The sequence below is a fragment of the Mobula hypostoma genome, chromosome 15 (assembly GCF_963921235.1).
Source record: "Mobula hypostoma chromosome 15, sMobHyp1.1, whole genome shotgun sequence".
Classification (NCBI taxonomy): domain Eukaryota; kingdom Metazoa; phylum Chordata; class Chondrichthyes; order Myliobatiformes; family Myliobatidae; genus Mobula; species Mobula hypostoma.
The window spans coordinates 825,020-845,427 of record NC_086111.1 but is presented as its reverse complement, the minus strand read 5'-3'; the positions used below and the strand labels follow the sequence as shown (position 1 = coordinate 845,427).

General features: G+C 38.6%; 1 protein-coding gene across 2 annotated transcripts in view; it reads left to right on the top strand.

Moving 5' to 3' along the window:
- iars1 (isoleucyl-tRNA synthetase 1) overlaps positions 1–20,408 on the top strand; it is a 209,038-nt gene that overhangs the window by 84,613 nt on the left and 104,017 nt on the right. For both annotated transcript variants that reach the window (XM_063067569.1, XM_063067568.1), the window contains one exon: positions 12,318–12,416. In XM_063067569.1, coding sequence (XP_062923639.1) covers positions 12,318–12,416 — 99 coding nt within the window. The remainder of the gene's footprint in view (positions 1–12,317; positions 12,417–20,408) is intronic.

Genomic DNA, 20,408 nt, shown 5'->3' with positions numbered 1-20,408 from the left:
CTGAGAATGGAACTGGCAAAACCATTTAAATTGCATACTCCCATTGACCTGCACCAGGACCATAGCCCTCCATATCCCTACCATCCATGTACCTATCCAAACGTCATTTACTCCTCCTTAGAACACCTGGAGAATAAAGACGCATACGTAAGGCTCCCTTTCATTGACTACAGCTTTGCCTTTAATACCATCATTCCAAATAAACTGATTCCTAAGCTCCAAAATCTGGGCCTTAGCACCTCATTTTTTCCTACCTGCCCAACCCTGCTCTGCACTTCCTTTTTTTTTTAACTTACCCAGGGCCTCAAAATCTCTTGAAAACCAAGGTTACCTACACTTTTTATCTTTACCTTTTATTCTGACATACAAACTTTTAAAAATTCACTTTTGAAGTCCTTCCACTTACCAAGTACACCTTTGCCAAAAGACAGCCTGACCCAGTCCACACATACTAGATCATTTCTATACCATCAAAATTGGCCTTTCTCCAACTTAGAGTCTCGACCCGTGGACCATACCTATATTTTTGCATATTTGAAACTAATGGCTAATGAAACTATTATGCACATTTCCTATAAACTCAGATAAGAACTTACTAGCCGTAATTTTTAATTTAACACCGTTTCATAATGGTTCAATATCTAATATTGTATGTTACTGGAGACGAGGAATGTTCCTTTGGACAAAATAAAGAATCTTTGGAAACAAGATTTACAGACATCAGTATCTGAGGAAACTTGGAATGAAATTTTTAAACTGGTTAATACCTGTTGGCTATGTGCTCGCCATTCCCTCATACAATTTAATGTGGTGCATAGAGTTCATATGACTAAAGATAAGCTATCTTGTTTTTAACTGTGACAGATGTAATAATGGAGAAGCTTCATTAATTCATATGTTTTGGACTTGTCCGTGTCTTGAAAAATATTGGAAGGAAGTTTTTCAAACTTTTTCTTTACTTTTCAAAGTCAATTTTAAGTCTAATCCTCTGACGGCCCTATTCGGTATTGCTGCAGGACAACATACCAAGCTGAAGACATCTGATTTACATATTTTGGCCCTTAGCTCTCTTGTAGCTAGGAGGGCGCTTCTGTTTAAATGGAAAGATGTTTTTCCTGTACTCATGCTCAGTGGTTATGCTATGTTATGTCATGCTTAGATTTAGAGAAGATTCGTTGCTCAATTTCTGAATCTCCTCAAGACTTTCAAACAGTGTGGGGACCCCTTCTGAATTATTTTCGAAACTTTCAAAACCCTCAATTCATTGTTTAACTTCAGATGTTGGCTATTATTAATTTTTTATTATACGAGAAGGTATTTTACCTTTTCTCTCCTTAATAAACAGCTTCGGTCTTGGTAGGGGTTAGACTCTTTTTCGTAATAATTTAGTATATTTCAATATAACTATTGACTAACTTACATGAATACGGGGTAATGAGATTGTTATTATGAACAGATGTAATGTAATTGGTAGTTTTAAAAAAAATTTTTTTGACCATTTATATGCACTTTCTTGTACTCTTCTTCTATGTAGAAATCAATAAAATATTGAAAAAAAATTGAAAGAAAAAAAGTTAACACTATCCTATTGTTACAAAGATGGGTTTGAAGTTGTGCAAGCACCAATGTGTAAGTACCTTCACCAGAATGTCATAGTTGATGGTGCTGCATCACTACTTGTGAAGGACAACTGAGGAAAGATCTTTTATATTGCCTAAGTCAGTAATGCCCACGTCCATGAGGTCTTGTGATTTTCTATTGTCTTAGAGATGTTTAGAGCTGCCTAACTGTAAAAAAAATATGGTTCAGGATGTATTTAACCCAAAGGCTTCTGATGTCCTTTGGGAGTGTTGTAATGTGCCACAAGTAAAACATTAATATCACTACTACTTCCTGCAGCTTATCAGATTAACTATGTTGAGTCAAGTATATTTGAAATGTTGAAGTGATTTGAAAAATTTTTGCTAGCTTAATGGTATTGCACTTTTTTTAAATTAAGAAATAACTCTTCACTTATTTCGGATAGAACACTTTTTAGTGAAGATGGCTTAGAAAGCAACAAAGAGTGATTAGACTGTTTAATTGTTAGAGCCAGTACTATTATTTCTGTTAATCATAGTTAATCTGTACTTCAACTCAGGGTACCCAGTACATCAACAAGGAACAATTTCATTTATACATGTAACACTCATATCATATGTATGTCTTAAGATGCTTCACAAATTCATGAAACAGTATGTGATACACAGCTTCCCAACAAGAAAATGTGATTGAGAAGTATGTTCGTGAGGGACATTTTGAAAGTGAAGAGCATAGAAAGAGAAGTGAAATTGTGGTGATAGTATTCTGATGGAGCTCTGGGCTACCATTGGTACTTTTGCAAAGACCCCTGAGTCATTGGAAAGAGCTTAGGATGCAGTTTTGGAGCCTGTGTAGATAAGAAAAGGCAGATATGGAGAGATTTGAAAACATGAGAATTTTAAAATTATGCTGCTCCTCCTACTGGCATTGCATGGAGTAGACGTGTTTCTCAAATGGCCCCATTCTTTTTAAATTACTGAATCCAATCTGCTTTGAGAACTTACTCTTAGAGTATTATGATGTCTCGTGCTAAAACTTCTCTTTAAAAAAAAGAGAAGAGTATCCTTCTGTGACGATGGAAGCTATTGCAGAGCTCATTCGGAAAGCTCAGTGAAACGTCTGAACAACTTTCAGATGTGTGTTTAAAAGTTACCACAGAGCTTAAACGAATGGGGATTCTGCTGCAGACTATTCAAGAAACTTTAAAGGAACATACTGCTCAGATTCAAGAACATGAAGATGCTTTAATGAGACTGGATACTAAGATGGATGAGTTGGAAAAGTTCGGAGATAAACAATCGAAGATCATTGATTCTTTATGACAAAAGATTGTTGCCTTGGAGAATAGATCAAGAAGGAACAATATACAAATTTTGGGTCTTCCCGAGTTGGTCGAAGGCAATCGACCTTCAGAATTTTTTGCAAAGCTGTTAGCTCGTTTGTTTTCTGATGTTTTGGATACTCCACCAAGAATGGACCGAGCACACCGAGCCGCAGTGTTTAGATCTTAGTCTCAACAAAAACCTCGACCAGTGATAATTGCTTTTCATAACTTCCAAACAAAGGTTACTATAATTCGCCAATCACGTTGGTTAGGTATGATTAACCTTGAAGATTATAAGATAAGGCTGGTCAAAGATTTTTCGCCTGTGGTATTAAATAAATGTTTTAAGTATAAAAAGTTCATGGTGGAGTTGCATAACAAAGGCTATAAACCTTCACTAATTTACACTGCTCGCCTCAGGATCATTTTGAAAAATGGATCTCCTAAGTGGTTTCTTTCAGTTGAGGAAGTGCACGATTTTCTTCAGGCCGAATCAAGTCCAGAAGATTAACTGTTTAATACTGTATCATATAGACTACGCTTCCTTAGCTTGACCGATTCTTTGTTGGACCGTTGCAATCTAATGGTTTAGTACAGCGGTCCCCGCAAAGCATATGCTACCGGGCCGCGAGGAAACGATATGATTTGGCGATATGAGTCAGCTGCACCTTTCCTCATTCCCTGTCATGCCCACTGTTGAGCCATTAGGCACGCGAGGTCATTACCCGTGTGTCATCCATGTCAGCACGGGAAGGAGATCAACTCCTTGAGCTTGCAAATGACGGTGGGCTGAGAAGTATGTTTGACATAACATCTCTGCCGGTATTCTGGATCAAAGTCGAGGTTAAATATCCTGAGATGGCCATGAAAGCACTGAAAACGTTGCTTCCATTTCCAACATTTTTCTGCGAAGCAGAGTTTTCTGCAATGAATGCAACGAAAACTAAATTGCGGAATAGACTGGACATAAGGAACCCGCTTTGAGTATCGCTGTCTCTCATCACCCCTCGATAGGACCGTCTTGTTGCAGGGAAACAAGCCCAGGGCTCCCACTGATTCAGCAATATTGGTGTGTTCCAATGATTTCATATGTTCAGACAGAAAATATATGCGCTGTGTGTTTAATATCCAAACATTACTTCAAATGTTATGATGCTATTGACTTACTTATATAACCATATAACAATTACAGCACGGAAACAGGCCATCTCTGCTCTTCTAGTCCGTGCAGAATGCTACTCTCACCTAGTCCCACCGACCTGCACTCAGCCCATAATCCTCCATTCCTTTCCTGTCCATATGCCTATCCAATTTTTTTTTAAATGATAATGTCGAATCTGCCTCTACCACTTCTACTGGAAATCCGTTCAACACTTACTTCAAGCTCCCCTGTCCTCCCCTGATAATTGACTTATCTCTATATTCATGCGAGGAAAATATGCGCTGTGTGTTTAATATTAAATTCGTTAGATAAACCCTTTTAGAAACAAAATTGAGTGTCTTAGCCACTTACCGCCTATATTCCGGTCGTGATTAATAACACCCCCACCCCCCCCCCGGCCGAACAGAATCGCCAAAAACGATCTGCAGAAAAAAAAATGGGCAGGTACACGCATGGGCAGGCCACGCATGCGCACTGGTGCCCGTGCAAGGCTTCATGGTCATTGTAGTCTTTCTCGGGGTAAGCACAATGTATTTGACTGCTACTCTTGTCCGTTGGAAATCCTACCCCCCCCCCCCCACACACCCCGGGGTCGGCCAGTCCGCAGGAATATTGCCAATATTAAACCGGTCCACAGTGCGAAAAACGTTGGGGACCCCTGGTTTAGTACATCTTTCTTTTGAATAATTCTCTCTTCTATTCTCATATACTCTCATAATTAGTTTCTGTTCTTACCGTATTTTCTTTGCTGAGTTAATTTTTTTTTCAACATCATGTTTTGAACTCTTCTTTAGCTCTTTTGAATAATATTTAGTCTATCAACTCCAGAAGTTTAACTGTTTATTTCTGCTTTATATAACCTTGTTCCATCAGTTTGATTGATCAATTCGTTGCAATTGTGCTGTTTATTAGTTTATTACTTTCTTTGAACATTTCTTTTTTTGATATATTTTCATAAATAATCCTTTTTCTTCTCGTTTTTTTATTTTTTCTGTTTAGAAAATTAATAGACTTAACTTCAGTAAGTTTTCTTTGTAATTATGTTTTGCAAACGTTTTGATTTGTTTTTAGTTCTTTTGAAAGTTATTTAGTCTAGGTTGGAATTCATTCTGTACTAATCTTCTCTTGGAGCTCTGCCAGTAGGATGTTGGGGGTGGGATTTATCAGTAGATTTGCTTTCCCCCTCTCTTGGGTGATTTTTTCTTTGGATGGGAGTGGGCTGTTTTTTTTCTTTTTCTTTTTCTTTTTTTATCAGCTGTTTGGTTATCTCCGCCTCATCTATTGCTTGGTCAAGTATTTTTGAATTTTAAGGTTTGGAATTTTGGTATATTCCAGTGGTTTAAACATATTTAAATGGTATACAATATTAATTTTCTTAGTTTAAATGTGAAAGGTTTAAACCACCCTGTGAAATGCAATAAGATTTTTACCTATATTAAGAAATTGAATGCCTCAATTATTTTTTTTACAAGAAACACATGTTCGCAGATCTGATTGTGGGCATTTTTTCAAACGTTGGAATGGTCTAGCTTTTCATTCTTCCTTTCAAGCCAGGGCCAGAGGTACTTCGATTTTGATTGACAATTCAGTTGCCTTTGTTCAACATGATGTAATGTCTGACCCCAATGGGCTGTTCGTTATAGTCTCAGGGAAATTAGATTAATAATTTTTGCTAATCTCTATGCTCTGAATATAGATGATCCTGGCTTTTCTTAAAACTTTTTAAATATTTTTTTTACCAGACTTAAATTTGTACTCTTTAATCTTGCGAGGTGATTTTAATTGCTGTCTTGACCCTGTTCTAGAACATTCGTCTTCAAAACGATTGAAATCAGGGCTGGGAAATGAATATTCAAGGGTATACATCCTATCGAAAGGACAGACAAATGGGCAGAGGGGGTGGGGTGGCTCTGTTGGTGAGGAGTGAAATTCAGTCCCTTGCGAGGGGGGTCATAGAATCAGGAGATGCAGAGTCAGTATGGCTAGAACTGAGAAATTGTAAGGGCAGAAAGACCCTAATGGGAGTTATCTACAGGCCCCCAAACAGTAACCTGGATATAGGGTGCAAGTTGAATCAAGTGTTAAAACTGGCATGTCACAAAGGTAATGCTACGGTTGTTATGTGGGATTTTAACATGCAAGTAGACTGGGAAAATCAGGTTGGTACTGGACCCCAAGAAAGGGAGTTTGTGGAGTCCCTCCGAGATGGATTCTTAGAGCAGCCAGTTCTGCCTTCTGTTATCTCTGATGACCAGACCGGATTTATTAAAAATTGTTATTCTCATTTTAACATTTGTCGTTTACTGAATGTTATTTATTCTTCCTCTAAAGAAACTTCGGGATACGTGATTTCTTTAGGTGCTGAGAAAGCCTTTGACCGGGTTGAATGGAATTATTTATTTAAAATATTAGAAAAATTTAACTTTGGGTCCAATTTTATTCAATGGATTAAATTACTTTATTTATCTCCCACTGCACAGGTTCTTACTAACTCTCAGAGTTGTAAACCGTTTAATCTCCAACATGGTACCAGACAAGGATGTCCTTTGAGTCCTTTGTTTTTTGATTTGGCTTTAGAGCCTTTAACCATCGCATTTCGTGAATCCGTTGATATCTCAGGTATTTTAAGGAGGGGTATCACTCATAAGGTGTCGCTTTGTGCTGATGACCTTTTGCTCTACATCTCTAATGTGGACTCCTCTCTACCCTCAATACTCTCTTTACTTTCTGAATTTAGTCAGTTCTCAGGATATAAACTTAATCTTCATAGGAGTGCACTGTTTCCTTTGAGTAATTTGGTATCTGTCAACTCTGACCTTTTAAAATTGTAAGAAATCAATTTACTTATTTGGGTATAACAATTACTAGGAATTATAAATTTCTTATTAAAGAAAATTTTATCACTCTTTTGGAGTATGTTAAGAAGGTACTATCAAATTGGTCTCCCCTTTCTTTATCGTTGATTAGACGTATCAATTCTATCAAAATGAATATTTTGTCTAAATTTTTATATTTATTTCGAGCCCTACCTGTTTTTATTCCTAATTCCTTTTTTGACTCTTTAGACTCAATTATATCTTCTTACTTGTGGAAGAATAAACCCCCCCCCCCCCCCGATTAAACAAAGTTCATCTTCAGAAAACTAAAAACAAAATGGAGGATTAGCCCTACCCAATTTTGGGTTTTACTACTGGGCAGTCAACATACGCTACCTTATGTTTTGGTTATATTATATTAATCATGAAGACTGTCCGGTTTGGGTTTCTTCAGAAGCTGATTCTGTTAATAAATTTTCTATTATTTCTCTTCTTTGTTCTTCAATTCCTCTATCCTTAAGTAATTTAACTGATAATTATGTACTTAAACATTCTTTGAGGATTTGGTTGCAATTTAGAAAATTCTTCGGGTTTCCTTCGCTACATCACTTTGTGGAACAATCCATGTTCCAAGCCTATACTGGTATCTGTCCCCCACTTTTCCTTCGCTACATCACTTTGTGGAACAATCCATGTTCCAAACCTATACTGGTATTTGTCCCCCACTTGTCCTTCGCTACATCACTTTGGATCTCCCCCTCCCACTTTCAAATCTCTTACTATCTCTTCTTTCAGTTAGTCCTGACGAAGGGTCTTGGCCCGAAACGTCGACTGTACTTCTTCCTATAGATGCTGCCTGGCCTGCTGCGTTCCACCAGCATTTGTGTGTGTGTGTGTGTGTGTGTGTATGTGTGTGTGTGTGTTGCTTGAATTTCCGGCATCTGCAGATTTCCTTGTGTTTGCATTTTTAAATTCTTCAGGTTATTTGGTTTATCACTCTCTAGTCCCATTTTTTTTCCTAATTTTTTTTAAACCTTCTTTGACTGATGTAGTTTTTAAAGAGTGGAATAGACTAGGTATTACATGTTTTCAGGATCTGTTTGTTGGAGATAGTCTTTCCTCATTTGATCAACTATCTATTAAATATAATCTTCATAGAGTTCACTTTTTTAGATATTTACAAATTAGAAATTTCTTGCGTTCTCAACTTCATACATTTCCTAAATGTCCAGATAAGAATTTAATTGATACAGTTTTTACTCTGAAACCTTTTCATAATGGATCTATTTCTAATATTTATAGTATGTTGTTGGCAATGAGAAACATTCGGTTAGACAAAATTAAAAACCCCTGGGAACAGGACCTACAGATTTCAATTGATGAGGATACTTGGAATGAAATTTTAAAACTTGTTCACACCTCTACGTTATGTGCGCGTAACTCTCTTTTAGAGTTTAAAGTGGTTCATAGAACCTACATGACTAAAGATAAGCTCTCTCGTTTTTACTCAGATTTTTCTCCATACTGTAATAGGTGTAATGTCAAAGAGGCCTCTCTAATTCATATGTTTTGGTCCTGCCTGCGGCTTAATAAATTTTGGAAAGAAGTATTTCAAACTTTCTCGGAGCTTTTTAAAGTAAACTTTAAACCCAACCCTCTGACTGCCTTGTTTGGCATTGTTGGAGGAAATGATTTGCATATTTTGGCTCTTTTGGCCATTAGAGTTTTGTTGCTTAAATGGAAAATGCTGCTCTGCCTACTTGTGCCCATTGGTTGATTGATGTTATGTCATGTTTAAATCTAGAGAAGATTAGGTGTTCTAGTTCTATACCTAGACAAGATTTTTTCACATTATGGGGACCTTTTTGGAACTACTTTCACAATCTTCGACTTGTTCAGCAATGATGATGGCTTTATATGTTTGAAATTTTTCTTTTAACCAGACAGCTGTTTTTTTCCTTTTTTTTTGTTCTGGGGTTTTGATTTTGCTTTAGGTTAGAATAAAATATACCTTTTCAATATTATGGTTAATTTACTATACATAGATATGGGGCATTTCAACCTTGTTTTTGTTTCCATAGTATCATAATGTATTTTCTATTTGTCTATGCAAGTAATTAATACAAATATTGAAAAAGAAAGAAAGAAATTATGCTGATGTAGATTGGCAGCTCATGTTAATACAGCCACTGGAGTGATTGGTTATGCAGTTTGGAGTTTGGTTTGGCTCTGCTCATGTTTGTGAAGTGTTCCAAGATGCAAGGCAGGCCACCACATCATTACAATAATTTGAAATAAAAACAGTAGACACACATCAATGATCCTTTCATTAGAACTGGGCGAGGTTGGAGATAAAATCAATTTTAAGATAACAAGAAAAAAACAGGGAGACAGATCTGAAGGTTGGGAAGAATGCAGGGTGATTACATGTCAAAAGAATTGATAGTTGTTTCACTTATTATTACTCCCTTTTACCATGCATTATCATACTTTCTTGTCATCTAATCTCTCCTACATTCATCTCTTTCAAAGTTGTTAACCAGTCTGTTTCTCTTCCTTCTCTCTGCCTTTTAGAGTTTGTCCTTCACAGTCAGCTTTTGCTATACCAAAGGGCAAGGAAAAGGTTTAGGCAGCATGTGAGCTAAAGCAAGGACGATGTTACAGGTGGAAATAAATGAACGTGTTGCTGGATGGTTGTAGCTCAGTTCAAGGTTGTGACTGGTCAGTTGCCATATTGGCCAGTGGCAATGTATAGCAGGAGTGTCTGAGGCAAGGAGATAATGTTTGCAACAGTTAAGACCTTGTTTGGTAAAATACTTGATTGTCTTGTTTTTAAACTGCAATTTAGCTGAATTGGCTAGCACGAGGGCCTATTTTTAAGGTGCATGGAAGTAGGTATAGAGGAGATGTCAGGGGTAAGTTTTTTATGCAGAGAGTGGTGAGTGCACGGAATGGGCTGCCAGCGGTGGTGGTGGAGGCGGAAACAATAAAGTCTCTTAAGAGACTCCTGGATGGATACATGGAGCTTAGAAAAATAGAGGGCTATGGGTAAGCCTAGGTAGTTCTAAGGTAAGGACATGTTCAGCACAGCTTTGTGGGCCGAAGGGCCTGTATTGTGCTGTAGTGTTTCTATGTTAATTGCATTTCGCAGCAGGGAGTTCTTGCATTTCGCAGCAGGGAGTTCTTGTATTTCCAGCATATTTTGGGTTAAATTTCGTTCCTTTTTACATACCCAACTTGTATTGGTTTATTTTCCGATAATGTCTTCCATGTGTTGTTATTTTTAGCTGTTGTGTGATAAGGTATTATTGAAAACTTTTTTGGTATTGATCCAATTGTAAAATGTACCGACATTTTTAATGCATTGTTGAGTACCTGAATCTGGTCCATGTTTTCTATTGGCAAGACTATCCTTTTTCCTTGTTAGTTACAAATATAACAATTACGTAAGCATACTTTGATTGCCGTTAGAACGCTTTAAAAATTGCACTTCACTTATTGTTGAAGCAATGAATACTGTGTCTGTTTGTGTTTATTACAAAATTATTTTTAAAACCCAAAGTTTAACTAATCTAAATACAAAAATAAAATTAACGTCAAAAGTAAGGAATGAATGGGAAAAGATGTATTGCATTGCACAGTGCTGTTGTTTTAGTCTTTTCCAAAATATTTTAAAGTAGAAAATGATCCTCAATGAAGGAAATGCAAGAAACTTCTATTAAACTATTAATTTTTCTTGCTGGTATGTTTATTAATAAATTCAAATTTAATTGTACTGTAAAATTTCAAATATTAAATCAATTGGTATTTAGGGGAGATATGGAGGTAATAATTTTGACCTGATGCACAATTTAAAAAAAATAATGTTCATATGGTTCCCCTAGAAATGAAAGCTTTTCCTAGGATGAAAATGGAGTACAACTGTGGTATAGCATCAGTTTCTTATTGCGCCTATATTGTGAAAGGGAGATTTGATTAAAATGGGTGCACATTACCCTGATGTGATTGGTTCAAACACTGGTCAGTACTGTGTCAGACAACCTTCACACCACACATCCTTGATCAATTGTTTGCAAAAAGATACTTTTTATTTTGCTCTGATCAGTTAATTTAGACTGATTAATTTAACTGTGATTATCTGTGTTAGTTATTTACTGTGACTACTTCGAACTCTGCTACAAACCTTGAACTTTAAATAGAATTTCTGAAAGGAGGCAGAGCTTATAATATATTTTGCATTGTGTCCTTGAGCAATAGAAGTCAGGGAATATTGTAGCACTGTGAATGATGACATAACTAGTATAATTTCTTGGGACAAAAATTTTCAATGCTGCAAGTTTTCACTGTGCTGGGGTATATTCCTCGTAATTATCACTTGTTTTTGCTACCTTGCAGCACAGAACACTAAATGTTACTATAATATACAAAAATACATTTTCTTGCTCCAACAACCCATTACACACTATTTGAAACAAAGCAGAATAAGCTGCTTAAAATGAAATCATTAAAAATCAATGCAGGCATTTTGTCTGCAATGATTTGAAAGATCTACTTTGCCTCTTCCCACCTTCCTGTACTTTGGTAAATGTAATGAAGATGCCAAGTTCTCCCACCTTTTCAGGCAATGAGTTACAAATTGTTTTTTTTGTTTCCAGGTAATTCTTTTACTCATCTTCTTTCTAATCTTTTCACCAGTTATTTATAAACTATAGCAAGATCCCAATTACAAAATAAAATTTAAACTTTCTGTACATGAGTGGTATATGAATAATTAAAATAGTTGCAATTTTCTGAAATTAAACAAAAGGAACTTGGCAGATAAATCTCTTACTAACTCTTCCTAAGTCTTCCTTTAGTTAGTCCTGACGAAGGGTCTCGGCCTGAAACGTCGACTGTACCTCTTCCTAGAGATGCTGCCTGGCCTGCTGCGTTCACCAGCAACTTTGATGTGTGTTGCTTGAATTTCCAGCATCTGCAGAATTCCTGTTGTTGGCAGATAATTTTGTTCTATTGAGTTATGTGTAAGGGAGCAAAAGAAAAGCTTGGTGGGAATTAACTTTCCATTGACAGCTGGCTTTAAAGCAGTTGGTAGCAGAATTTTGGGTACTTTTTTACATTGTACCCAGTTAACTGAATTACTAGTAGAATTGTTGAATCATACTTCATAACCTTGATTTAGAGAAGGCAAACTATTGGATTAGCTTTGGTGGCTTGGGCTACAAAGTATCATTTTGTGAAGATAGAATTGGGGCTTTCTTTGGTGTTCCCCATGACTGTATAATATTTAATGTTCCTATTTCAGTTTGTTGTTTGGTGGTAATTTTCTGTGGAATTATGAATCAAGTAACTGATCCATTGAGCTTCAGGCCATTATGTGCATAGTGTCTGTTTTCTTCATTCCCTTCAGCAATTTCATGTTATTGTCTTTTCACAGGTCAGACACCCCTCTTATTTACAAAGCTGTTCCAAGTTGGTTTGTGCGAGTGGAGCACATGGTGGACAAGCTGCTGGAGAATAATGACAAATGCTACTGGTAATGACTCATTTAAATGAGAAATATTACATTATGACAGTGTATTAATCTTGCTGGTTGTCTTATACTGCTTTTGATTGAAGTAGATGTGCCTTACATAGACTGTAGTCAAAAACTAATTCAGAGGTATGTTTTGCTGCATAGTAATACTTTAGGGTTGTTGGTTTTTATGGCATTAGATAACTTAGACATCATTGTCATTGTTCTCTGTACAAACATTACTTTTATAATTCCTGTGTTTAATTCTCATTTACAATATTTTCAGGCATTTGTTTATATATTTTTGAAAACAAATGCATCTGTTTCAGTCCGAACTACCTCAGATTATGAAGGATATCATAAGCTAAGAGCTATTAAGATGAGATTTCATGAACAACTGCATCTGTTTGGTGACAATACAATTATTGTGTTGTTCAATGATGAGTACCAGTATCCTGACCCAGTGACAATGAAGTTACAGTAATTTTATATTCAAATTGTTTTGTTGCATCATTTGGAGGTGATCATCTTCAAATGCACCTATTCTTTTCTAAATATTATTCTTTAAACCTGATGGATTATCACAAGAGACTTAGTTTAGTTAATTAAACTTTTAAATTTCTGATAGTGGATGTTGAGGAGGTTTTCTTTTGAGCATCAATTGAAAAGATGGTGATCTGAATTTTTCATTTTTCCAATCATCCTTTGTTTTTCCCATTGATGAAATTAATAGGAAACCAGTTATCAATACTTCAGACCTTTGAGCAAATGACCTGTAGTACTTGTCCATTCAGCCTTCAAAGAAGGGAAACATCCCAGGTTGTTTAGACTGAACTCAGTCCCACGTTTCTAAAAGTAATGCTACCCATTTTCTTCAGTCAACTAACCTTTGCATTCACTGTAATTAATCTGTGCAGTAGAAGAAATCTTTGCATCATGTCCAAATTTGTCTTCTGTAAAGATGTTCTGACTATGAAGAAAGCATTGTGTTTCAACACTAAGCTATGCAAATTTATTTAAACTGGAATTGTTTATGCACAGCTCTAACAATCCAGGTTTGATGCTGACCTCTAGTGCTGTGTAAGATTTGCATATTCTTCCTATAACTATGTAGATTTCTCTGGTGCTCTGGTTTCCTCACCATCCCAAAGGTATGCTGGTTAGTAGATTAGCTTACTATTGTAAATTCCACTCAATGGAGGTGAGTGACAGGAGGATCGGGCAAGGGGGCTGGAGGGGTGGAGCTGATAGATGTGAGAGAGAGAGAGAAGTTTAAAAGAGAGTGGGGAAATTGAAGTAGTACGAATTCTCAGAGTTGGTATAGATTTGATGTCCCAAGTTGCTAATTCATTTGTCATAAAAACATACTGTATAAATATAAACAGACTAGATCATGGATCTTTACAGTAAGTACTTGGATAGGAAAGGAGTGGAGAGATAAAGACCCAATGCTGGTAAATGGGATTAACATAGTTAGACATTGCATGTGGCATAGATCAGCTGGGTTGAAGGGTCCTTTTCTGGGTTGTGCAGTTCTATAACTCCATGGTGCTTCACTTCATGCACAAAATAAAATTCAGAATACAGTTAAGTTGAGTTAATGGCCCCATTAAGCAACTGCTTCAATTAGCCAAAGTTTCTTGTAAATAGTTAAAAAGGTATAAAAAAGACAAACTAATGTTTAAGTGAGTAACAAATTATGTATTTAAATGAAATACAGAACAAATTAACAGACTACCAAAACTACTACAGTGCTATAAAATTGTGCATTAGTTCCCAATAGTTATCGACAGAGGAATTAATCCAGTGTATGCTGCAATGTTCTTTTAATTGACTCCAAATGAACAGAATCAGTGCAGACTCTTAGTGCAGATAACGAACTGCCTTCAAGCAATGCTTTCAATGATTGTATCCTCCAAGTCTTCATTTTCATTGTAACATTCTAGATGATTATTGATACCTTCAAATTCTTCGTGGTTCCTAACTTTTTAGGGTCGTAAAATCATGTAATTTTTCACTCCCTGCCTTGTCTGGCATATCCAACCCTGACTGCTTGAAACTGCAGTGACTAAAACAGTTTTGAATTGTCTTGCTGCTTTATTTCTCGCCAACTATCCATGACAACAATTACTGATAAAAACACAAACACACGCAACTGACCTTATTTAAAAACTGTTCGATCTAAGCATGGTGTAATGTCTAACAACCACTATGTGTATGCAACTGGAGCTAGTTAGAGACTTTATTTATTGAGATACAGCACAGAATTGGAGGGGGTCTCGGCCTGAAACGTCGACTGCACCTCTTCCTACGGATGCTGCCTGGCCTGCTGCGTTCACCAGCAACTTTGATGTGTGTTGCTTGAATTTCCAGCATCTGCAGAATTCCTGTTGTTTACAGAATTGGAGGGGTAGGAAGGTAAGCAGAGGGGGTGGTGTGACTCTGCTGATAAAGAATGACATCAAATCAGTAGGAAGATGTTACATAGAATCGGATGATGTTGAATCTTTGTGGGTTGAGTTTAAAAAAAAACAACAAAGGTAAAAGGACCCTGATGGCAGTGATAAACAGGCCTCCAAACAGTAGCTGGGATGTGGATCACAGATTAATGTGGAAATAGAAAAGGTGTGTGAAAAGGGCAATGTTATGATAGTCGTGGGAGATTTCAACATGTAAGTTGATTGGGGAAAATCAGATTGGAAGTGGATTTCGAGAGTGAGTTTGTTGAATGCCAACGAGATAGCTTTTTAGAGCAGATTGTCATTGAGCCTACTAGGGGATCAGCTATACTGGATTGGGTGTTATGTTATGAACTGGAGGTAATTAGGGAGCTTTAGGTAAAAGAACCCTTAGGCAGTGATCACAAATATGATTGAGTTTAACTTGAAATTTGGTAGGGAGAGTGTAATGTTTGATGGAGGAGTATTTTAGTGGAGAAAAGGAAATTACAGTGGTATGAGAGAGGAGTTAGCCAAAGTACATTGGAAGGAGATGCAGACAGGGATGACAGCAGAGCAGCAACGGCGTGAGTTTCTGGGAAAAATGATAGATGTATTCCAAAAATGAAGAAATACTTAAATGGCAAAGTAGTACAATTGTAGATGACAAGGGAAATCAAAGCTAATGTAAAAGCAAAAGAGAGGACATACAACAAAGCAAAAATTAGTGGGAAGGCAGAGGATTGGGAAGCTTTTAAAACCCTACAGAAAGCAACTAAAAGAATCATTAGGAGGGAAAGGATGAAATATGAAAGCAAGCTCGCAAACGATATCAAAGTGGATAGTAAAAGCTTTTTCATGTATAAAAAAAAGAGAGATAAAAGTAGATATGGGTCTGCTGGAAAATGAGGCCGGAGAAATAATAATGGGGACAAGGAGATGGCAGATGAACTAAATGAGTATTTTGCATCAGTCTTCACTGTGGAAGACACTAGCAGTGTGCCAGATGTTGAAGGGTGTGAGGGAAGAGAAGTGAGTGCAGTTACTATTACAAGGGTAAAGGTGTTCAAAAAGCTGAAGACCTGAAGGTGCATAGGTCATCTGGACCAGATGAGCTGCACCCTAGGGTTCTGAAAGAGTATGCAGTAGAGTTTGTGGAGGCATTAGTAATAACCTTTCAAAAATCATTGGACTCTGGCATGGTACCAGAGAACTGAAAAATTGCAAATGTTACTCCACCCTTGAGGAAAGGAGAAAGACAGCAGAATGCAAATTATAGACCAGTTGGCCTGACCTCAGTGGTTGGGAAGATGTTGGAGTCAGTTGTTAAAGATGAAGTTATGGAGTACTTGGTGACACAGGACATGTAGGATAGATAAAGGGGATGTAGTGGATATAGTATATTTGGACTTTCAGAAGCCTTTGACAAGGTGCCACACATGAGGTAGCTTATCAAGTTAAGAGCCGATGGTTTCACAGGAAAGTTACTGGCATGGTTAGAGCATTGGCTGATTGGTTGGAGGCCAAGATGGGAATAAAAGGATCCTTTTCTGGTTGGCTGCCAGTGACTAGTGGTGTTCCAAAGGGGTCAGTCACTGTTGGGTCTGCTCTTTATGCTGTATGTCAATGATTTAGGTGGTGGAATAGATGGCTTTGTTGCCAAGTTTGCAGATGATATGAAGTTTGGTGGAGTGGCAGGTAGTGTTGAGGAAACAGTTACATTGCTGAAGGATTTGGATAAATTAGGAGAAGGGAAAGAATGGCGAACGAAATACAATTTAGAAAATGTATGGTCATGCACTTTGGTAGTTGAAATAAATGTGCAGACTATTCACTAAATGGGGAGATAATCCAAAAAATCTGAGATGCAAAAGGACTTGGGAGTCCTTGTGCAGAACACCCTGAAGGTTAGCTTGCAGGTTGAGTTGGTGGTGAGGAAGGAAAATGCTATGTTAGCAATTATTTCAAGAGGTCTAGAATACAGGAGCAAGAATATGATGTTGAGGCTTTATAAGGCACTGGTGAGGCCTCACTTTGAGTATTGCGAACAGTTTTGGGCTCCTCATCTAGGAAAAGATGTGCTGGCATTGGAGAGGGATCAGAGGAGGTTCACATGGATGATTCTGGGAATGAAAGGGTTATCATACGAGGAATGTTTGATGGCTCTGGGTCTGTACTCACTGGAATTTAGAAGGATTGGGGGGCATCTCATTGAAACCTTTGGAATGTTGAAAGGCCTAGATAGAGTAGATGTGGAAAGGATGTTTCCCATGGTGGAGGGAGTCTGAGGCAAGAGGGCACAACCTCAGGATAGAGGGGCGTCCATTTAAAACAGAGATGCAGTGAAATTTTTTCAGCCAGTGGGTGGTGAATTTGTTACCACAGGTAGCTATGGAGGCCAGGTCATTGGGTGTGTATTTAAGGCAGAGCTTGATAGATTCTTGATTGGACATGGACGGCATCAAAGATTATGGGGAGAAGGCTGGGGAGTGGGGCTGAGGAGGGGAAATAAGGATCAGCCATGATTGAATTGCAGTGAAGACTTGAAGGGCCAAATGACCACATTGTACTCCTATGTCTTATGACAGTGGTCCCCAACCACGAGGAAACGGTATGAGTCAGCTGCACCTTTCCTCATTCCCTGTCACGCCCACTGTTGAACTTGAACGCATGCGAGGTCATCAGTTTGTCATTAGCCTACAGCTACTCGATGAGTAAAAAAACAAATGTCGCTTGAGAGTTTCTTTGGAAGAGATGGTAGGGGACATAAAAGGCCTAACGATGATGATAATGCAGAGACAGCCGAGGCCGAGACTGCAAAAAAAAAGAAAGCTTCTTTCAGCAGAAAATACGATGAGTCGTACATAAAATGTGGCTTTATTGCGACCGGTGACTCGCATGCTCCAAGCCCCCTGTGTGTGATATGTGGAGACAAGCTGTCTAGTGAGGCAATGAAGCCCTCAAAACTACTTTGGAAACTTGAGTCCGAGCACCCTGCGCTTAAAGACAAACCCGTTGAGTTTTTTGAGCAGAAAAAATTGTGAGCAAGCAGGACAGAAGCAAGTGCTGAGAGCCACTACCCCCACAAATGCTGCTGCTCAGAGAGCGTCGTACTTAGTGACTAGCCGTATTGCTAAGGCTAAGAAGCCTCTCACTGTTGGTGAAGAATTGATTCTGCCTGCTGTCAAGGACATGTGCCCTGAACTGTTGGGAGAAACTGCAGCTAACAAGATGGCACAGGTTTCTCTATCAGCCACCACAGTTTCAAGGAGATTCGACGACATTGAAGCACAACTGTTGGAACGGTAACAAGTCTGGTTTCACTACCTGAGTCAGAGGTTGCTCATGAATGCCAGTCTACACACCGTGTCACACACAGGGAAATGCTGGCTAGCCGAAAAATGTCACCTGATCTATACAGCGTATTGAGTGACGTTGTTGAAGTTATCAATCACATCAAAACAAAAGCCCTTATCTCACGTCTGTTTGAGCAGCTTTGCGAGGAAATGGATGCAGAGCACAAACGCCTTCTCTTACACACTTAAGTCAGGTGGTTATTAAGGGGGAGAGCCGTGGCCAGGGTTTTTGAGTTAAGAGAACAGCTACAGCGATTTCTTTCAGGAAAAAAGTCACCACTGGCAGCACACTTCAGTGACGAGGAGTGGATAGCAAAACTCGCTTATCTGTGTGACATCTTCAACCTGCTCAATGAACTCAATTTGTCACTTCAGGGGAGAATGACAACTGTCTTTAAGTTGGCAGATAAAGTGTCTGCTTTCACAGCCAAACTGGAACTGTGGGGATGGTGAGTGGACAGGGGCATATTTGACATGTTCCCAACATTAACTGGGAATTTGGGAGAGACTGAGGCTCACAGCTGGTGTGCGAACAGCTATCTTCGCTGTCGACAGAATTCGAGCGTTACTTCCCAACCGCAGATGACCCAAGACATGCAAAGGAATGGGTCCATGACCCATTTGTGAATGTCCCCGGTGAATCATCCATGTCAGCACGGGAAGAAGATCAACTCCTCAAGCTTGCAAATGACGCTGGGCTGAAAAGTATGTTTGACAGAATATGCAAACGAGGAATTCTGCAGATGCTGGAAATTCAAGCAACACACATCAAAGTTGCTGGTGAACGCAGCAGGCCAGGCAGCATCTCTAGGAAGAGGTGCAGTCGACGTTTCAGGCCGAGACCCTTCGTCAGGACTAACTAAAGGAAGAGTTAGTAAGCGATTTGAAAGTGGGAGGGGGAGGGGGAGATCCAAAATGATAGGAGAAGACAGAAGGGGGAGTGATGGAGCCAAGAGCTGGACAGGTGATTGGCAAAGGGGATATGAGAGGATCATGGGACAGGAGGCCTAGGGAGAAGGAAAAGCAGGGGGGGGACCCAGAGGATGGGCAAGGGGTATAGTCAAAGGGACAGAGGGAGAAAAAGGAGAGTGAGAGAAAGAATGTGCGTATATAAATAAATAACGGATGGGGTACGAGGGGGAGGTGGGGCATTAGCGGAAGTTAGAGAAGTCAATGTTCATGCCATCAGGTTGGAGGCTACCCAGACAGAATATAAAGTGTTGTTCCTCCAACCTGAGTGTGGCTTCATCTTTACAGTGGAAAGTACGTGGTGTGGTCCTCTGTTGTTGTAGCCCAACAGGTTCAATGTGTTGTGTGTTCTTCTACACATGGTAACCTGCCCTAATGTCTATCGTCCAGTAGCACTTGCATCCACTGTGATGAAGTGCTTTGGGAGGTTGGTGATGAAACACATCAACTCTTGCCTGAGGAGTGACTCGGATCTGCTTCGATTTGCCTATCATCACAACAGGTCAACATCAGATGCCATTTCATTAGTTCTTCACTCAACCCCAGAGCATCTGCACAGAGAAGATGCATACATCAGTATTTTCTTCATTGACTACAATTCAGCATTCCATACTCTCATTCCTTCAAAACTAATTAAACAGCTCTAAGTCATAGGCCTCAATACCTCCTTGTGCAACTGGATGCTTGATTTTGGTCACTTGTAGTGAGCTCAAATTGGCAACAATACCTTCTTGGTAATTACCATTAGCACAGGTGCACAAAAGACTGTATGCTTAGTCTTCAGCTCCACTCTCTATACTTCTGACTGTGAGGCTAAGCACAGGTCCAATGTCATATTTAAGTCTGCTGTCAACACTACTTTCGGTGCCCAAGTCAAATGTGGTGACATAGAAACATAGAAAATAGGTGCAGGAGTAGGCCATTCGGCCCTTCGAGCCTGCACCGCCATTCAGTATGATCATGGTTGATCATCCAACTCAGAACCCTGTACCTGCCTTCTCTCCATACCCCCTGATCCCTTTAGCCACAAGGGCCATATATGACGAACCAGCATATATGAATCTCAGGGTTGTATATGGTGACATGTATGTACTTTGATAATAAATTTACTTTGAAATTTGAACTGCTATAATGCGTAATTATTTGAGTTATTGTCTTCTCCCTGTCGGGTTGAACCAGTCTGGCCATTCTCTTCTGACCTCTCTCATTAACAAGGCACATCTGTTGCTCGCTGCATGTTTTTCATCTTC